At 47.6% G+C, this 18425-nt stretch overlaps 1 protein-coding gene across 1 annotated transcript; it reads left to right on the forward strand.

Annotated features, from left to right (window-relative positions):
* Positions 1 to 8105: 8105 nt before the first annotated feature.
* LOC102817891 (mediator of RNA polymerase II transcription subunit 25-like) lies at positions 8106 to 18158 on the forward strand (the record flags this gene model as incomplete). The annotated part of the gene is made up of 14 exons (XM_006878044.1): positions 8106 to 8280; positions 8369 to 8414; positions 8590 to 8714; positions 14196 to 14294; positions 14578 to 14698; positions 15007 to 15169; positions 15287 to 15417; positions 15634 to 15721; positions 15812 to 16005; positions 16374 to 16502; positions 16902 to 16987; positions 17066 to 17123; positions 17215 to 17322; positions 18123 to 18158. Coding segments are annotated over exons 1-14 (1518 nt in total), but the record flags the coding sequence as incomplete, so codon positions are not given.
* Between the last annotated feature and the right edge of the window lie 267 nt (positions 18159 to 18425).

Below are 18425 nucleotides of genomic sequence, written 5' to 3' on the forward strand. Positions count from 1 at the left end.
GTGGGATGACATCAAGAACATCATATAGAAGAAAGCAAAAGGTCATTAAAACCAGTGAAGTGTTTGTGTATATAGAAATGGCTCACACAATGTGGGAGCTGGCAAATCCCAAATTCATAGGTCAGATGGTAGTCTGATGACCTCTGATGCTATATGGTTCCAGGGGCTGACAAACCCAAAACCTGATGGTCAGCCAAGTGGTCGCAGGTCTCTGCTAGTTTAATTTCCAAGAACTAGAAGTCAGATTGCAGGGTTGAGAGAATGCTTTTCCAAAACATGTTTATACACTGCATGTAGGCCACATGCCTAAGGAAGCTCTTCTTCTAACTGATTTGGCCACACACATTAGATCATAATTACACTGTTATCTGCCAATCCACTAGCCAAATTGACACATCCCATTAAGCTATCATCCTCGCCATCTGCTTTGTGTGTGGATGGGATCTTATTAAGGACTTTATGTAATGGCATTTCTGAGATAAGGTTCTAAAAACTGACTTTCATCTTGTTTGCATTCTGTCTTTTCTGGACATTACAGTTTAATGTGTATGCATTAGAGTTCCAAGTTTTCAACACATCTTGCATCCTCACTCTGCTGCAATAAGCTCCCAAGTTGTGAGCTGCCCAGTGGGAAAATGATACAAACAGAAGAACTGAATCTGCTGTGGAAGCCACTCCTTCCTTCAGCGAGTGCCAAGATGACTATAGCCCAGCCAACACTTTGGTTTCACTCAGTGAGAGCCGTTAAGTCCAAGACCCAGCTAAGCTTGATCAGCCAAATCTTGTAAATAATCAATTGTTGTTGTTGTTAAGTACCACGGAGTCGGAGTCGGTTCCGACTCATAGTGACCCTGCACAGGGTTTCTGAGGCTGTAAATCTTTACAGGAGCAGAAAGCCTCATCTTTCTCCCGCAGAACAACTGGTAGTTTCGAACTGCTGACCTTGAGGTTAGCAGCCTGATTCGTAACCACTGCACTACCAAATAAATGTTGCTGTTTTAATCCACACATTTTGGGGATCATTTACTCATCTACACAACTTAGTGTCCTTCTTCTACCATATTTCACGTTAGAGTACATTCTATAACTATTGAACGTTGTTTCTGTGGACTCTAACATAGTTTTGCAAAAATGACATACAGACATCTGCAAAAAGAATGATACCAGCTATCCCTCCCCAACAGCACATTCTAACTCAGCTGGGTTCAATAATTAATTGCAGTAAAGGTAGAAGTTTTGTAACAAAGTGGGGCGTTGTTAATCTTACATTCCAGGAACAGAGGACCCTACCTAGGACCATCAAGGGAGAAGAGCACGAGCGGAATGTGGGACCCTATCCAGATTAACAGTGACACCAGAGATGAGGACATGGAGAGAGGGAGCAGCTAAGAAGTAGACTCATGGAAAGAGAAAGGCTGTGTGCTGGCGGCCAGGAGGCAGGCTTGCAGAATGTACCCTTTGGTTGTTTAAACGATTATATATTCCTGAGTGTTTTTGTGTACATCCAAAAAAAAAAAAAACAGAGGGAATAGAAGCAAATACTGTTGAATGATGATGCAGGGAGAAGATTGTAATCACTGCAATGAAACGAAATACGATAGGATGAGTACAAAAGCAGTGTTCTCCCATGTAAACTATCACTCAATTCAAATTAAAAACTTAACAAAAAAAATTTGCAAAGGCCACATGGAACTCAGACAGCATACTCACAGTTATGGGGTTTATTAGGGAAATTAACAGGTCATCATCCAGGGTCAGAAATGCACATGTCTTCTTTCTTCCAGCAAGGTCAGCCAGGTCTCTCTGTGGCCCTCAGTCTCTCGACCTGCTCTAGCAATATTACAAAAAAATCTTTTGTTAAGCACCGCCAAGTCAGTTCTGACTCATAGCAACCCTGTATAGGCTTTCTGAGGAGCCGCTGGTGAGCTTGAATCACCGACCTTGCAGTTCAAACTGACCTTGTGCATTAACACACAGCACCACACCAGGACTCCACATATCTTTTAGGGCAGCTGATAAATATGCTCAAAGGGCACACCAGGCCACCATAAGCCTCAATCTGAAGGCGTTCAACTCGAGCTCTGTGGGTCAGCACATCTAGCTCTCCCCAGTAAAGAGTCTGGAGGCACCCCACTCAACGATCAAGTCTCATTCCCAGTGTTACTCAGCTTTACTTGCCCTGGGGGCTGAAAAGCCCACCACCCTGTTTTGTGCTGTTCCTCTTGGTTCTCTTGCTGCCTCTCCTCTGGTGTCTCAGCTTTCTGTCTCTGGGTGAAGGAGGTTCAATGCACAGGTACCTCAGGGTCCAAAAAGACGTGTTCCACTCTGGTTCTGCATGGCAGTAAGATCTTCAGCAGCTGCTTCTGAGATGACTCAATTTATACACATTAGAGCTCCAGGTTGTTTACAATCACAATGAACTCTGTTAACCACTCACAGCTGAATCATATAAGCCACCAGCGTCTCTGGCCACCTCCTTTTACCCAGACCCATCAATATAAAAGGTGTTTGGTAAGAAGAGATTCCAGAGACTGTGGCCAGAAGAGACATTGAATAATTAACTCCACCGCAGCATGTGACCTTCTCTAACATTACAAAGGGGCAGGGGAATTAAAATTAACACCCAAGGTCAATTTCAATTAAGCAGAAGTTTGACAAACTTTTTCCCAATTCATCTTTCCCACAGCACTCTCCACTTCTCTGCTGGATTTGATTGTTTTCTGCAATCGCTACATAGAACTCATTGACAATATTAATTATTATGGGGTTTACTAGGAAAGCAACAGATTACAATTCAGGATTGAAAACACTGAGGATACAAGTCTTCACTCCAGACAATTTCCTCTCAGCTGAAACCGACAGGCACCGCCTCCCCGCTTCCATCCCACCCCTGTCAGGGGCAGAAGGGCCATCTTAAGTAATTCACAGCACTAAGTCTTCACATCTGTATTGGCAGACTTGGTGTTTGTGAACTCATTGTTATGTGCCGTGGTGGAGTGGGTTCCGACTCATAGCGATCCTGTACAGGGTTTCCGAGGCTGTAAATCTTTACAGGAGCAGAAAGCCTCATCTTTCTCCAAATCTTTACAGGTGCAGAAAGCCTCATCTTTCTCCAAATCTTTACAGGAGCAGAAAGCCTCATCTTTCTCCCACAGAACAGCTGGTGGTTTCGAACTGCTGACCTTGCAGTTCGCAGCCCATTTGGTAACCACTACGCTAGCAGAGCTCCTTGGGGAACTCATTACTTGATTTGATTTCTGTGGGGACTTTTGCTTTTGCCGGTTTCTAATTGATCATGGATTCAGCTGCTCTAGGGATCCTGCTTTAGTTGGAGAACCAGCCTTTCCCAATACAGCACCTACCTACCTTCCTGGTGCAGGAAGTCCCCCTCAAAACAAACAAAAATCTTCCTTTTTGTTATTTTCTGGTTCCTGGTTTGGTTTGGTTTTGCAGGCAGGAAGGCAGACAGAAGGGAGGGATCCTTGAAGGGTAGCCCCACCTCTGATGAAAATATCAGGACACTGAATCCATCATAATTCCAGAAGCCAGAGTCCGTCCACCTTAAGATATCTAATTTTATGTTTCACTATTCCTAATCTCTGATAGCGTAGTGGTTACGAATTGGACTGCGAACCGCAAGGTCAGCAGTTCGAAACTACCAGCTGTTCCAGGGGAGAAAGATGAGGCTTTCTGCTCCCGTAAAGATTTACAGCCTCAGAAACCCTGTACAGGGTCACTATGAGTCGGAACCGACTCCATGGCACATAACAACAACAACAATTCCTAATCTTGGTGTGGCACTGTGGGTTAATGCACTGGACTGCCAAAGTCAGTTTGAACCGTAAGGCCGGCGGTTCAAGCTCACCAGCTGCTCCTATACAGGGGTCACTATGAGTCAGAAGCCACTAAGCAGCACTTGACAACAAAAACATTTCAAATACAGAAATGGAATTGCTTAATCAGTAAATTCAACCAATTTATCTAAAGAAAAATTTCCTTATAGTTAACAGGGCAGAATTTAATTCCATGCCACACCACCACCATCATTTTAATATTCTTTCTTACCTGTTGACTAGTTCCCCTTTCTCTGTTACTTTTTTTTTTCTTTTAATATCACATGCGAGCAATATTTTTCTGAAGGCAATTCAAAAATAACTGCAGCAGTACATCAACAGGGAACTTCCAGAAATTCAAGCCTGATTCAGAAGAGGACGTGGAGTGCAGGAGATCTTTGCTGACTTCAGATGAATTTTGCATGAATTCCCCAGATGAAGGTAATCCATCTAGTAATGTTCGGTGCAGCTGAGTCAGTTCCAATTTATAGCGACCCTGTAGAGGATTTCCAAGGCTGTAATCTCTGTGGAAGGAGCTCTGGTAGCATAGTGGTTATGAATCGGGCTGCGAACCTCAGGGACAGCAGTTCGAAACTACCAGCAGCTCCGTGGGAGAAAGATGAGGCTTTCTACTCGTAAAGATTTACAGCCTTGGAAACCCTGTACAGGGTCGCTATGAGTCAGAACCGACTCGACGGCACATAACAACAACAATCTTTGCGGGAGCAGAAAGTCTCGTCTTTCTCCTGTGGAGCGACTAGTGGGCTCAAACTGTCAACCCTGTGGTTCGCAGTTCAGTGATTATCCGACAGAGCCATTGTACTGAACCTAGAACTACTATTTGCAGTCAGGTTTCTTTTGAAAAAAAAAAAAAAAACCTGTACATACCAACATCAGAAATCAAGTGGAAAAATACTTTACCAAGACTTTGACTACTACTGTATTCTATGGAATTAGAAGGTTTTCACGAGGAGTCAATGTTAAAATAGCTCATTGATTGGACATTTGATACTAGGTGAACAGATGAAGATAAGATTCTTTTATTTATTTATCATTTACATCTAGTAAATGACATCTTTTTCTGAATGATATATGATGTGCCAGGCACTGTAGTAAGAAGTTGATAGACATGTCATTTGATGCTCACTTCAATAATGATCTCAACCCTGAGAATTAGGTAATTTTTCCAGGAGCACACAATTAGCAAGTGATAGAGTTAGACTACTCTATCTTGAAGACCATACTTTAGACTGCTCAGGTTGATGATGTTATTCTAACCCATTTTCCAAGTATGTGGAAGAGGAGGTGGTTGAAGATTAAACACAAAATCAACGTTGAAGTCACAGACAAGCCCACTCCCAATTGTTCTCCATCTGTTACTTTTAGGCTCTTTTAAAACTTATTAAACATTTAGTGACTCTGGCATCCAAGAGGAGACTTGGCTAGATAAAAAAAAAAAAAACACTCTAGAAACTGTCTAATAGTCATCAGTGTGGTCTTTGTTTGAATCTTTGAGAGAAAACAGTTGCAAAAAGTCATTTTGAGAGAACTGAGGAAATCTAATTACTTGGTGTTATTATAGTAAATAACTTAATTTTGTTACTGGTGATAATGACAAAGTGATTATATAAGAAATGTCCATTCGTTTTGAGACGCCTGCCTAGCATGTAGAAGTCAAAATAGATAACTTTATGGATACACGAAAGTTTAAAAATCAGAAGCACTTAAACTTGTGAATCTTCACTCAATGCACAATAAAAAGTACCACCCCCCACCCCCGACACACACACACACACAAAAATTCAGAGGCTCTTATAGGGAAAAACTGGGATAACTATTGTTACATGAAGGGGATTGCAATTATTGTGATGAAACAAAGTATCTGATTTGTTGAATGTAAAACTGATGATCTGTTCAGTAACCTTCACTCAATTCACAATAAAAAGATAAAAACAGAAACAGAGGCACTTACTTGGTGGGTGTAAATAGAACAATCTGAAAGCAGAGCCTTAACTCCATTTTCAAGTCTTGAATCCACGATGAATTTCAAAAGTTACCTTTTCTAACAGCAGTTCCCCTGACCTTGATGTTGACCTGACTTTGATGCGGACTTAAATAAATAACTTCAGGGAGAAGTTCTTTTTTTCTGAGGTCTGGCAGGTGTTGGAAACCATTCATCTCTTCCCAAAGGGCCTTTCCACTCTGGTCAAGTAAATTCATGATGTGAAAGCTTGTACCTGAAGGGTCCAGACGCACAGCATTATCAATAAATCTTTACACTGGAAAATAAAGATATGATTGAGAAAGTAATTTTGATAACCAACTCACTGCCTTTGAATCAATGCAGACTCACAGTGACCAGACAGGACAGAGAAGGACTCCATAAATCATGATTTCCAAAGCTGGACATCTTTAACAGAAGCATATTGTCTCATCTTTCTCCAACAAAATGGCTGGTGGGTTCAAACCACCCACCACCTGAGAAATCTGTCTTCTGTTATCCTGTAACCATCCTGTAATAAACTGAAGAATATGTATACTTTCAATTACATACTCTTAACAACCAATCATGTAATCCCATGTATCTGGTATCTACCTATCCCTACTTTCAGACATGCTGCCTTTGACTCCCGATTACCTTTCTGCCAATTATGAGTCTGTAACTTTTAGTTCCTGCTACAACTTCGCAAAACTGTGTTCTTCACTGTATAATGGGAGTGGCCATTTTCACTGTCTTTATTCCTCAATAAACTCCTGTTGCTTTTACTTTAAGCAGTCCTTGAAGTTGTAGGAGTCCTGGTGTAGTGCTGTGGGTTAATCCGTCAGATTGCAAAGCCGTTTGAAGTGCAAGGTTGAAAGTTCAAACTCACCAGCGTCTCCCTGGAAACCCTATACAAGGTCGCTATGGGTCAGAACCGACTGGATGGCACTTAACAACAACAAATGATGTTGTTACTCATTGACAGGATTTTCAGTCAAGAAAATCAAAACAAAATTAAATGTGGCCAAATGCTTCTATTGCTGTGTTCAAAGGAATGCACTTTTTAAATCAAATTGTACTTGAGCAAACTGACAATGCATGAGACTTCTCATTGGACCCAAACCCTCCTGCCTCGATAGACGTTGTTGTTGTTGTAGTGAAGTGCCTGTCTAGGGTTTCCAAGGAGCAGCTGGTGAGCTTGAACCACTGACCTCGCAATTCAAACGACTTTGCTGCCTGACACATAAGCCCACAGCGCCACACCAGGACTCCGGTAGACAGACACACATTCATGTTATATATATAGCATAAATGATACCATGAAAATCATAAATGGTTATTTTAGTAGGCTTTTTGTTAGCACTCTTGCATTAGTAAAGATTAATTTTCATATGACACATTGTAATGTTTCTTTATGAAAAGTGAGCCCTATGTCTATTTCTGTAAATTTGTAGTGATTAAGATTGTGTGTGTGTGTTGTATATTTCCGTCCACATATACTTTACAATTATTTTCCTAGTTTATGATCTATCTTTCAATTTTGTTTATGGAGCCTTTTATGAACCAGTTGATCAATATTTTAAGTTTGCCGGGTTTGTATGCCAAGAAACTCTTTCCAGTCTTCACGAGTAAACAGTGTGCCCTTTTACTTCGATTATTTTGATGGTTTCATTTATTACATTTACATTTTTAATCCACCTGGGATATGTCTATGATCTCAGCCCATTTTCTGGCTCCTCTCCCAGAAAACAGTTATTAGGCGTTGCCTAGCAACCTCTCCGTAAATTGGAATAATCTCTTTGGAGGTGGAGGGAACAGCTGCACTCGCTTCCAACTTGAGGGCAACTTTAAAGTGTTACCTAGCAACCTCAATTAGGTGGATGTGATTGGACTGTTTCCCAAACTCCCGTCTGTCAAAAGAACGTAATTGGAAACTTACTCTCCCTCTTAAAAACCAAGGGTAGTTTACGTGTTGCATATTAACCAAATCTCTTGCTCGTCGGATTTTGAACAGAGTCGGAAATAACATTTCCCCGCTCAAAGATGGCTGTCAATGGCGCCTCTTTGAATGTGTTCCTCTCCACAGTCCTGCCAAGAACCCAGTTACCCGCATAGAGCTCTTAAAAGAGCTCGCAGACCTCTTCGGAGTTTCCCCTGGATGAGCCTGACAGGAACTGGAAAACAGGCGCCCTGTCTGCCCCGCACCAACATGGCCGCGGGAGCGTCAGCAGCAGCACGTAGCTGCCAGGCGAGGATGCGCGCGCCGCATAGTCACACTTCCGATCATTCCGCCCCGGAGGCGGCGGTGGCGGTGGTGGCTGTCGCTCGGGGCATGGTCCCCGGGTCCGAGGGCCCGGCCCGCGCCGGGGGCCTGGTGGCTGACGTGGTGTTTGTGATCGAGGGCACGGCCAACCTGGGGCCCTACTTCGAGGGGCTCCGCAAGCACTACCTGCTCCCGGCCATCGAGTGAGTGGGCTTCCGCGCCCCGCCCCTGTCCTCCTCCGCCCCCTTTTTACCTCCCACCTGACCCGGACTTTCCCGCCGCCCTTCGCAGGTATTTCAATGGTGGTCCTCCTGCGGAGACGGACTTCGGAGGAGACGTGAGTCTCAGGACTCTTGGGACTGAGGGGGGCGGGGGATTCCCAGGTCTGAGGGAGGAGACGCGATCCTGCACCCCGATCCCCGGGTCTGAGAGAGGAGAGGGAAATCCCACCGCGACTCACAGGTCTGAGGTGGGGGGCCCAGGTTAAGTGTTTTTTCCTCTTTCACTCTCAGTATGGGGGGACCCAGTACAGCCTCGTCGTATTCAACACAGTGGATTGCGCCCCCGAGTCCTACGTCCAGTGTCACGCCCCTACCAGCAGCGCCTATGAGTTTGTCACCTGGCTCGATGGCATTAAGTGAGCACCTTCCCTGCCTGGGGCGGGTTGGGGGACCTGGTGAGGAATGGGGATTGAACGGGTGTTTGTGGGTAAGCTGAAAGGCCTCTTTGAGAAGGGGTTGTGTTTTTGTCCCCAAGTCCCTTATGTGGCAGGTTCTGTGTGATATCTGGTGTGGAAGCAGGAAAACCTTCTCCGTCAGGGGGGCTTGGTTGAGCCCTGGTGTCTGCCTCTGCCTCCATTTGTGACTGGAGTGGTGACCCCGTTTTCTATATGGCCCCAGGGCTCCTTCTGATGGGCACACTGGCCCCTGGTTGCAAAATGGTTAAACGCTCACCTACTAATTAGGAGCAGTCATACTCTGTCAGCCATCCCTAAGAGCTGGAATTGACCCAATGGATGCCAGAGCTCTGCCAAGTGAATCCTTCAGTAGTTTGGTTGGGATTTTGATAGTTCACAATGCGTTCAATTGCAGTGTTCCACCACAACCTAACTCTCAGACCCAGGAGCTCCTGCTCCCACTGTTCCTAACATAGGCCAGGTCATAGATGGTATTATTAGTTTTTATTTATAATACTTATCCATTGTTTTGGAACAAATTATTGTCCCTGGGCTTAGGTCACCAGTTTGAGGTGGTGGTTCAGACCCACACAGGGACCCTGTAGAAGAAAGGGCTGGTGGTTGGCTTTGAAGATTACAACCAAGGAAGCAGTTCTACTCTGTAATACACGGAGTTGCCATGATTGACAGCTAACGATAATAACAGGAGGTCGCAGAGAAATGCTTTGTAAAACAGCTTAATCATATATCTACTCCTTGCAGTGAACTTAGAACAAGACGTCTACGTAAGCAAATAAAAATGCTTTGTAGCGCGCTGAGGAATTCTGCCAATCCACTGATAACATTTTGAGCCCTCATTTATCGCTCCCAGTACTCTGTCACTGAACCTCCTCCATGTGCCTTTCTAAATATTGTTTTTGTTAAACTGGAGGTAGGTCTATGCCAAAAATGTGACACCAAACCTGCTAAAGCCCTCTCCGTTCAGTTGGGTTTGATAATTCATTGCAGAACTTATACCATAAGTGTTTGGTGTTGTTAAGCGTGTTTGTTGTTCGTAAGTGCCATTGAGTCAATTCCGACCCATAGCTACCCTGTATAGGGTTTCCAAGGAGCAGCTGGTGAGCTTGAACCACTGACCTTGCAGTTCAAACGGCTTTGCAGTCTGGCGCATTAACTCACAGCGCCACCCCAGACTCCACCATATTTGTAGTTATGGGATTTATTAGAGAAGTTAACAGGTTAGTGTTGTTACTAAACTCTTTTAGGGCTGCTGAGAAATGCCTGCGGGACACACCACTCCTTAGTCTCAGCCTGAAGGCACTCTAAGCCTCAGCCTGAAGGCACTCTGCTGGAGCTTAGTGGGTCAGACAACTTAACCCCACCCCTACCCAGTTCAATGCCTAGAGGCACACCCCACTTTGTGAGCAAGCCTCTTGCCCAAGTTACTTAGCTCTATTTGATCCAAGGGCTAGAAAGTCCACCACTCTTACTCTTGTCTTGTGTTTCGGGCTGTGGGTTCTGGTGCTGCAACTCCTCTGTCACACTTCAGGGGTCACAGCTCTCTGTCCATGGATTGAGGAGAGTCATTGCGCAGGGAATCTCAGAGTCCAAAGGACCCATTCCACTCCTGGCTCTTCTTGAATGGTAGTGAAGCCCCTCGCTGCTTCTGAAAGGGCTCATTTTATGCTCGTGCTAGAGTTTCAAGTTTTTGCAATTCCAGTAAATTCTGCTAACATCCCCAGATGATTCTTGTCATCTTATCAGTGTCTTTTCTTCTCCCACCTTCTCTTACCCACCAAGAAAGTTGTTTGATGGGAGATACCTGGACTAAGACTTCTTGTTGCTATGTGCCGTGGAGTCGGTTCCGACTCATAGCGACCCTGTACCGGGTTTCTGAAGCTGTAAATCTTTACGGGAGCAGAATGCCTCATCTTTCTCCCGCGGAACAGCTGGTAGTTTCGAATTGCTGACCCTGAGGTTCGCAGCCTGATTCGTAATCACTACACTACCAGAGCTCCTTAGACTAAGACTAGAAGAGCCATATTAAAGAATTCACTGCATCCCAGTCTCAGAAAATCAGGTTTTCTTCACACTCTGTAGAAATGGTCTATGGATGATGTCTGACCTCTAACCTCACGCAGCAGGGAAACCCTTCTGCATCAGCCTAAGGCTGATTCCTGTGAGGTGAAGGTCAGACACACCTCTTCTCTCTAATTTTTTTTTTTTTTTTTTTTTTAAAACAAATTCTAACACCAGCCACCCCTTCCACGGCTTCTCTGCCGGGATCAATCATTTGATCCAATAACTGCCTAGAACTCTCAGCCTTGTGCTGAGGATTATGGGATTTATCAGTGAAGTGTAAGATTACAGTTCAGGAGGAGAGATGGCTCAGGCACTAGAATATAGCTGCTGGTTAGAACAGCTTCTGTGTCATGTCCAGAGGCCAACTTCACCCCTGGCCCTTTGGGCTGGCCTCTGCCCTGCTTGCACAGGTGTTACAAAGCTCTTAATTCCCCAGTAAGTGTCCATAGCCCCGCCCCCACCCCCTTACTGGTGGAAGGCAATCAGCTCTCTTGCTTGACGAAGCTCACTACACCCTCTCCTCAATGTCCCCCAGTTCCCAACTCCCAGGCCCCTGGATCTCAGGGGTTCTCAGCACACTTCCCACTGTTTTTCTTGATGCTTGTGTAATCCTCCTTACCTTTGAGATACCTCTTTTTCAGCCTAGCTGGATAGCAAAACTGGCTAATATAATTAGGGTTTCATATACCTTATATAAGAAGCTCTAGTAGCATAGTGGTTACGAATCGGGCTGCTGACCTCAAGGTTGGCAGTTCAAAACCACCAGTGGTTCCGTGGGAGAAGAATGAGGCGTTCTGCTCCCATAAAGATTTACAGCCTGGAAACCCTGTGCAGGGTCACTATGAGTTGGAACCAACTCCACAGAACTTAACAACAACCATATACCTTATTTTAAGGATCTCTGGTAGTGAAGTGGTTTTGAATCGGGCTGCTAACCTCAGGGTCAGCAGTTTGAAACGACCAGTGGTTCTGCTGGAGAAAGATAAGGCTTTCTGCTCCCATAAAGATTTACAGCCTCGGAAACCCTATGCAGGGTCTCTATGAGTCGGAACCAGCTCCATGGCACACCACCACCACCACCACCATACCTTATTTGGAGTCCAGGTGTGGCACTGTGGGTTAATGACTTTGTACTTCAAGGTCAGTTTGAACCACAAGGTCAGTGGTTCAAGCTCACCAACCGCTCCTAGGAAACCCTATACAGGGTCACTGTGAGTCAGAACAGATTCCACACACTTAACAACAACATACCTTGTCTGCATGGATCCACTTTATTTGCATTATTAGCAAATTTTCCAGTCCCCATGGTGGACCAAAAGGATTTTATGTGCTTACTTCCTCCCAGTCGTTTGTTGGGAGCTACTGAACCATAACTAGAAAAGCCAAGTAAAACAATCCGCTGTTACTACATTCTCCCATATCTTTTATCTTGAGTGTTTGTACCTGGAGGAACAGAGAGTGCAGTGTGATTTTCCAAAATGTCCTTGCTTTGGGAAGATTACTCTCTGATGCTACCATCCTACAAAGGCGGTCTTCCCCACCCCCACCGCCCCTGTACCCCACAACTGCTGCTGTTTCGGCTCTTACTGCCATTAAGTCAATTCCTACTTGTGCCGACCCCATCGTTGGCATGTAGCCAGGTGTGTCTTCTGAGACACCTCTGAATTGAAGCATCAGCTTTTTAACTAGTAGTCGAGGGCTTTAACTGCTTGCTCCACCCAGGGGCTCCCACAGCTAGTGACTCAGAGTTCGACTAGAACTTGTTACATGCCTTCCAATTCGTTTTGGCTCATAGCGACCCCTGTATAGGATTTCCGAGGCTATAGATCTTGATGGGACCAGGAAGCCTCATCTTTCTTCTGCAGAGTGGCTGGCGGGCTCGAACTGCTGACTTTGTGTGTTTCTCGTCCAGTGCCTATCCTATATGGAGCCACCGTACTCCAGAATAGAGCTAGGAAGGTAAATAACATGTACAACGAATGGACAGACAGTCCACCATACAGTCACAACACCTTGTGGAACTCTAAAACAAAAAGCAAAAGCAAAACAAAATCACCACCCAGTTCCTATCAAGTGTACTCCAGCTCTCGGTGACTCCGTGTACGTCAGAGTAGGACTCTGTTGCATGGGATTTTGGTGGATGATTTGTAGAAGTAGCTCAGCAGGCCCTTTCTTCTAAGATGCCCTGGTTGATACAAACCATTTAATGTGTTTGCCTGTCATCCTAAAGGTTGTTTCCACCTTGTTGGAGGCCCATTGCGCCGTGGTATTGTGAATTGTGGTCATTCATCCCTCTATTCATTGTACATGTGCTATTGTGAACACCTGGCTCTACCCAGCTTTGTGTGAATACTTAGGAGTCCCTGGGGAGTGAAACAGGCAAGGACCTGGGCCTTGTTGGGTGTGGTGGCAGGCTGGGCAGAGTGCCCAGCACACAGGATGTCTTTGGTAAAAACATTCGTTTTGACCAGGACCTCCTGGGACCTGGGGGACCTAATAGCCTGTTAAATAGGGACTGTCAAGGCATGAGGGAATTATATTGTGGAGAACAAATGGAAGGTATCTCTATCTCAAGTCATACAAAGACCCGGCTGAATATTGTGTCTTGATTTTTGCCAACAACAGGCAGGCAGGAGCCAGGGGTGGACCCAGGTTTTCGTTCATTCTGTGAGTTCCACCCTAAGTTACATGACTGTGAAAGTCCAGTGTAAAATAGGGTCTTTTCCCAAAAATTCCTGGAGAAATGGAGCTGAAAGAGAATAGAATTTTCCCATGACTTATTGAAGCCCCCTCCTTATAACTGGGCCCCTCCTGGCCTTCTGCTTTCAACGACACAGAGGCACTAAATTGGTCTCTCTCTCTTCCCTCCCCCAAATCAATAGTATAAAGAGCTCTGGTAGCATAGTGGTTACGAGTTGGGCTGCTAACCTCAAGGTCAGCAGTTCAAAACTAGCAGCCTTTCTGAGGGAGAAAGATAAGGCTTTCTGCTCCCATAAAGATTTACAGCCTCGGAAACCCTATACAGGGTCACTATGAGTCAGAACTGACTCTGCAGCACATCACAACCACCAAATCAATAATAAGTTTTTTGTTTTTTTTTTTCATTGTGGCAGAGAATATATACTGAAAAACCTTCGACAAATGAGCTGCTTCTATTTGTTCAATTCCGATTAGGGCCTAGGCCGCTCCTCTGAACTAAGGTGACAGGTGTCTTGTCCCTTATGCTATTGGCCTGGTGCCATACCAGCACTGAAGATGAGACTGTGTCCCCGTGGATCTGAGATTAATGCAGCTCGGGGAGGGGCAGCCTGGGAGCAGGCTGCTCAGGTGGTCCTGAAGGCTGAGTGTCTCTCCCCACAGGTTCATGGGTGGAGGAGGTGAGAGCTGTAGCCTCATCGCCGAGGGCCTCAGCACCGCCCTGCAGTTGTTCGATGACTTCAAGAAGATGCGAGAACAGATGTACGTAAGCCCAGGGGTCTAGAGTCCAGAGGCGCTGTTTGCAGAGGAGGCCTGGCCAGTGTCCAGTCTCAGTCACCCTGTGTGCAAGTCAGCCAGAGCTGGGTCACCTGCCTGCTGGGCAGCTTAGAGCCAGCTGCTTCACCTCTCTGAGCTGCAGTGTTTTCCTTAGTAATGTGGGGACACTGCCCCCTGACTTCAGACTGGCGGGCCACCTGCACCTCAGCCTGGTCCCTCTTCAGGGTCCCTGCTGCCCCCACTCCATGGCTTTCCTTGTCCCCAGCAGTGGCCAGACACACCGCGTCTGCCTCCTCATCTGCAACTCGCCGCCGTACTTGCTGCCTGCTGTGGAGAGTACCATGTACTCGGGGTACACGACAGAGAAACTCGTGCAGAAGATTGGGGAGGTGAGGGTCTGGGGCCACAGGAAGGGTCGGATGGACCACGGGCTTGGAACTGGATTCTGGGGTTTGAGGGAGAAGGCATCTGGAAGAGGAGGCTGGAGTCCTGGAATCCTGGGATTAAGGAAGAAGGGGGCTGGAGTCCCAGATTCCCTAGGTTTGTGGGGGGCAACAGGGGCCACAGAAGAGTCCTAGACTCTGGCCAGCTCATCTTACTCTTGTTGAACAAGCTCAAGCTCACCTGCCCAAGGCCTGCTGGGAGTTGTGATTTATAGGGCCGTCCTGAAGGCTCTCTCGCCACCCTCTCCTTGCAGCAAGGCATCCACTTCTCCATCGTGTCTCCCCGGAAGCTGCCTGCTCTGCGGCTTCTGTTTGAGAAGGCGGCTCCCCCAGCCCTACTGGAACCTCTGCAGCCACCGACAGATGTGAGCCAGGACCCCCGGCACATGGTGCTGGTGCGGGGGCTTGTGCTGCCCGGTGAGGCCTGGTGTGGGCTCAGGCTGGGGTGGGAACATGAGGGGGGCTTCCCTTGCCCACCCGTGAACTGGCTCTTCTCTCTCCTCTTGGGCCCCTCTCCATCCTTCTGGCTCTCAGTCGGAGGTGGCTCAGCCCCAGGACCCCTCCAGCCAAAGCAGCCCGTCCCACTGCCTCCAGCCCCCACCTCTGGTGCCGCGCTCTCAGCAGCACCCCAGCAGCCTCTGCCCCCCGTGCCTCAGCAGTACCAGGTAAGGCGTCACTAGGAGCAGGATGAGTTCCTGGGGCTTGGGACGGCCCCATTGGATGTTGGGATGATGGGAGCCTCCCTCAGGATACGAGATTTAAAGGAGTCTTGTTGCCATGGGATGTTGGACGTTGTGACCTCATGAGACACTGATCCCTCCCAGAAAATCTGCCTTTTGGTTGGGGTACGTGATCCTCACCACCCTCCCGTCTCCCCTCAGGTCCCTGGGAATCTGAGTGCGGCTCAGGTAGCTGCCCAGAACGCAGTGGAGGCCGCCAAGAACCAGAAGGCTGGGCTGGGCCCACGCTGTGAGTCCTGGGCAAGTTGGGGAAGGAGGGCCCAACAGTCATTCACCTCACCCATGTCCGCTCACATCTGTTCCCGCTCTTCTCCTGCAGTCTCACCCATCAACCCTCTCCAGCAGGCTGCTTCAGGAGTGGGTACCCCCTTCAGCCAGGCTTCAGCCCCCCCAATGCCCCCGGGGCCCCCTGGAGCCCCGAAGCCAACTCCCGTGTCCCAGCCCAGCCTGGTGTCCAGCGTGGCTCCCGGCTCAGGCCTGGCTCCCCCTGTGCAGACTGGGGCACCATCCATGGTAGGTGGTGGCACTCCCCCCACGTTCCCCCCAATGACCTTTCCTTCCTCGTGGCTGAGAAGGTGCCCACAGTGAGCTGTTGGCTTTCCTGAGAAGGGCCCAGGGGCTGTGGCTCGAGCCTTGCAGGCTTATGCACTTCATGCTACTGACTCAACTGAGATTCGAGGGTCTAGAAAGATGGTAGACCTTGTGCTTCCTTAAGGAGCCCAAGGCATCCTGGGATTTGTAGTTCCTGGGAGTCCTTAAATTTAGAGGGGTGGTAGTAGAACAGCATTCTGGGGGTTGGGGTGCCCAGTCTGGTCCTGTCAGGATGTTCCCTCTCATAGTCTGACCCCACTACCATTGCTCTCCTTCCTCCCCTCTGGCAGGCAGGCTCGGTGGCCCCAGGAGGTGTGAGCGGCCCCTCCCCGGCCCAGTTAGGGGCTCCAGCACTTGGGGGGCAGCAGTCAGTGTCCAACAAACTTCTGGCCTGGAGTGGGGTCCTCGAGTGGCAGGAGGTGAGTGGACTTGGGGGAGCCATGTGGACTTACAGGGGACCTGGGGGCGGGGACAGGCTGGGGTTCCCTGAGGTGTGAGACTCTGGTCTCAAGAAGCTGTAAGTTAACCCCGAGTTAAGGAGCAGACAGAGTAAGAATGCGTTTATTAGATGCAGAACCTGGAGAAATTTGGCCTTTGGGGTCCCAACAGAGATCAAAGAGAGTAGGGTTATAGGAGTATAGGGTTTAGGCGCCAGGAGAAGAGTGCAGCATTTAAGGAATTTGGAAGCTTAGAGGATTCTGGGATTGAAGGTCTTGGGCGTAGCCCTGGTTCCTGGGAAGCTCCTGAGCTTTGGGACATCCAGGACGGGAGTAGCCCCTTGTGATCACAACACTCTTCTTACTCTTCTGGCCCCTCAGAAGCCAAAGCCCGCCTCTGTGGATGCCAACACTAAGCTGACGCGCTCTCTGCCCTGCCAGGTCTACGTGAACCATGGAGAGAACCTGTAGGTGTCCATGAGGGCAGGGTGGGTGGGGGTCGGGTGGGTGTGCAGCCTGCTGACCCTGTCCTGGCCTCCTCGCAGGAAGACGGAGCAATGGCCGCAGAAACTGATCATGCAGCTCATCCCCCAGCAGCTCCTGGTGAGTCCCCCTCAGCCCTGTTCTCATCCCCATTCCCGTTCCTCTCATACTCCCCTGCTAACACGGTAATCGGCTTCTGTGTCTCCCCCAGACCACCCTGGGCCCTTTGTTCCGGAACTCGAGGATGGTCCAGTTCCACTTCACCAATAAGGACCTGGAGTCCCTTAAAGGCCTCTATCGCATCATGGGCAATGGCTTCGTGAGTCCTGGGCTCTGGGGACCCCTGAGCACAAGCTCTGTCCTGCCTCCCTCAGACCCAAGGGGGCCGTTTCTCAAGGTCTCATCAGTTTGTGCACTTGACCTCCCCATTTTCTTCAGAGGTGTTAACTTTTTGTTTTTCAGGGTTTTTTGTGTGTGAATTGGTTGAAGATTTATAGGGCAGATCAGTTTTCCATTCAGTAATCCACACACATTTGTTTCATGGCATTGATTGTTCCACAACGGAACATCGTCCTCCTACTTCCTCCCTCTGTCTCCTTGCCTCCTCTTTCCCTAACTCTGCTGAACTATTTGTTCTTGGGCAAATGCTGCTCTGTGGATCAACTGGGTCATTATTCAGAGAAGTGTGAGCCTCTCAGTGTTACTGCTCCCCCTTATAAAGCTGCCTGTTGTGTGGCTGAAAATGAGCCTCTGGGGTGAGTTCATTTCTAGACCTGAGGGGTGACTAAGGGCCACAGTTTCTATCCGACTAAGCCTGGTCTTTGTTTTTGTGAATTTTGTTCCACATTTTTCTTCTGCTCTATCCAGGACCTTCTGTTGTGGTTCCTCTCAGAGTAATTGGTGGTGTAGCCAGGCAGCATCTCAAGGTTGTGGAGACTGGGGTTCGAGTGACCCCATTAGTCCACTGGACTCTTCTTTCCTCTGGACAGGGAGAGGGCCACTTCTTTTGTACTGTTTGCTCACAAGCTTTTAAGACCCCAGTCACTATTCACCAAAGCAGGATGTAGAGCGTGGTCTCTTTGGATTATGTCATGCCAGTTGACTTTTGTGTCCCTTCAGACCAAGGCCCTGAGTCCCGTGAAGCATTCTCTCAAGGTATTTGGATATGTCTAAAAGTAGGACTCCTGGTGTGACGCTGTGGGTTAATGCGCTAGACTGCAAAAATGTCTGAGCTCACCAGCTGCTCCTTGGAGACCTATATAGGGTCACTATGGGTCGGAACCAACTTGATAGCACTTAAAAACATCAACAACAAAAAGTTGTTATAGCTTGGCTCCCAGTGTGCTCTACCACATGAATGAATGAATATATTTACAGCAAAGCAAACTACCTGTGCACAAACATTTTTCAACAAAACTCTAT

This window comes from Chrysochloris asiatica, unplaced genomic scaffold (assembly GCF_000296735.1).
Source record: "Chrysochloris asiatica unplaced genomic scaffold, ChrAsi1.0 scaffold01473, whole genome shotgun sequence".
NCBI classification, from domain to species: Eukaryota; Metazoa; Chordata; class Mammalia; order Afrosoricida; family Chrysochloridae; genus Chrysochloris; species Chrysochloris asiatica.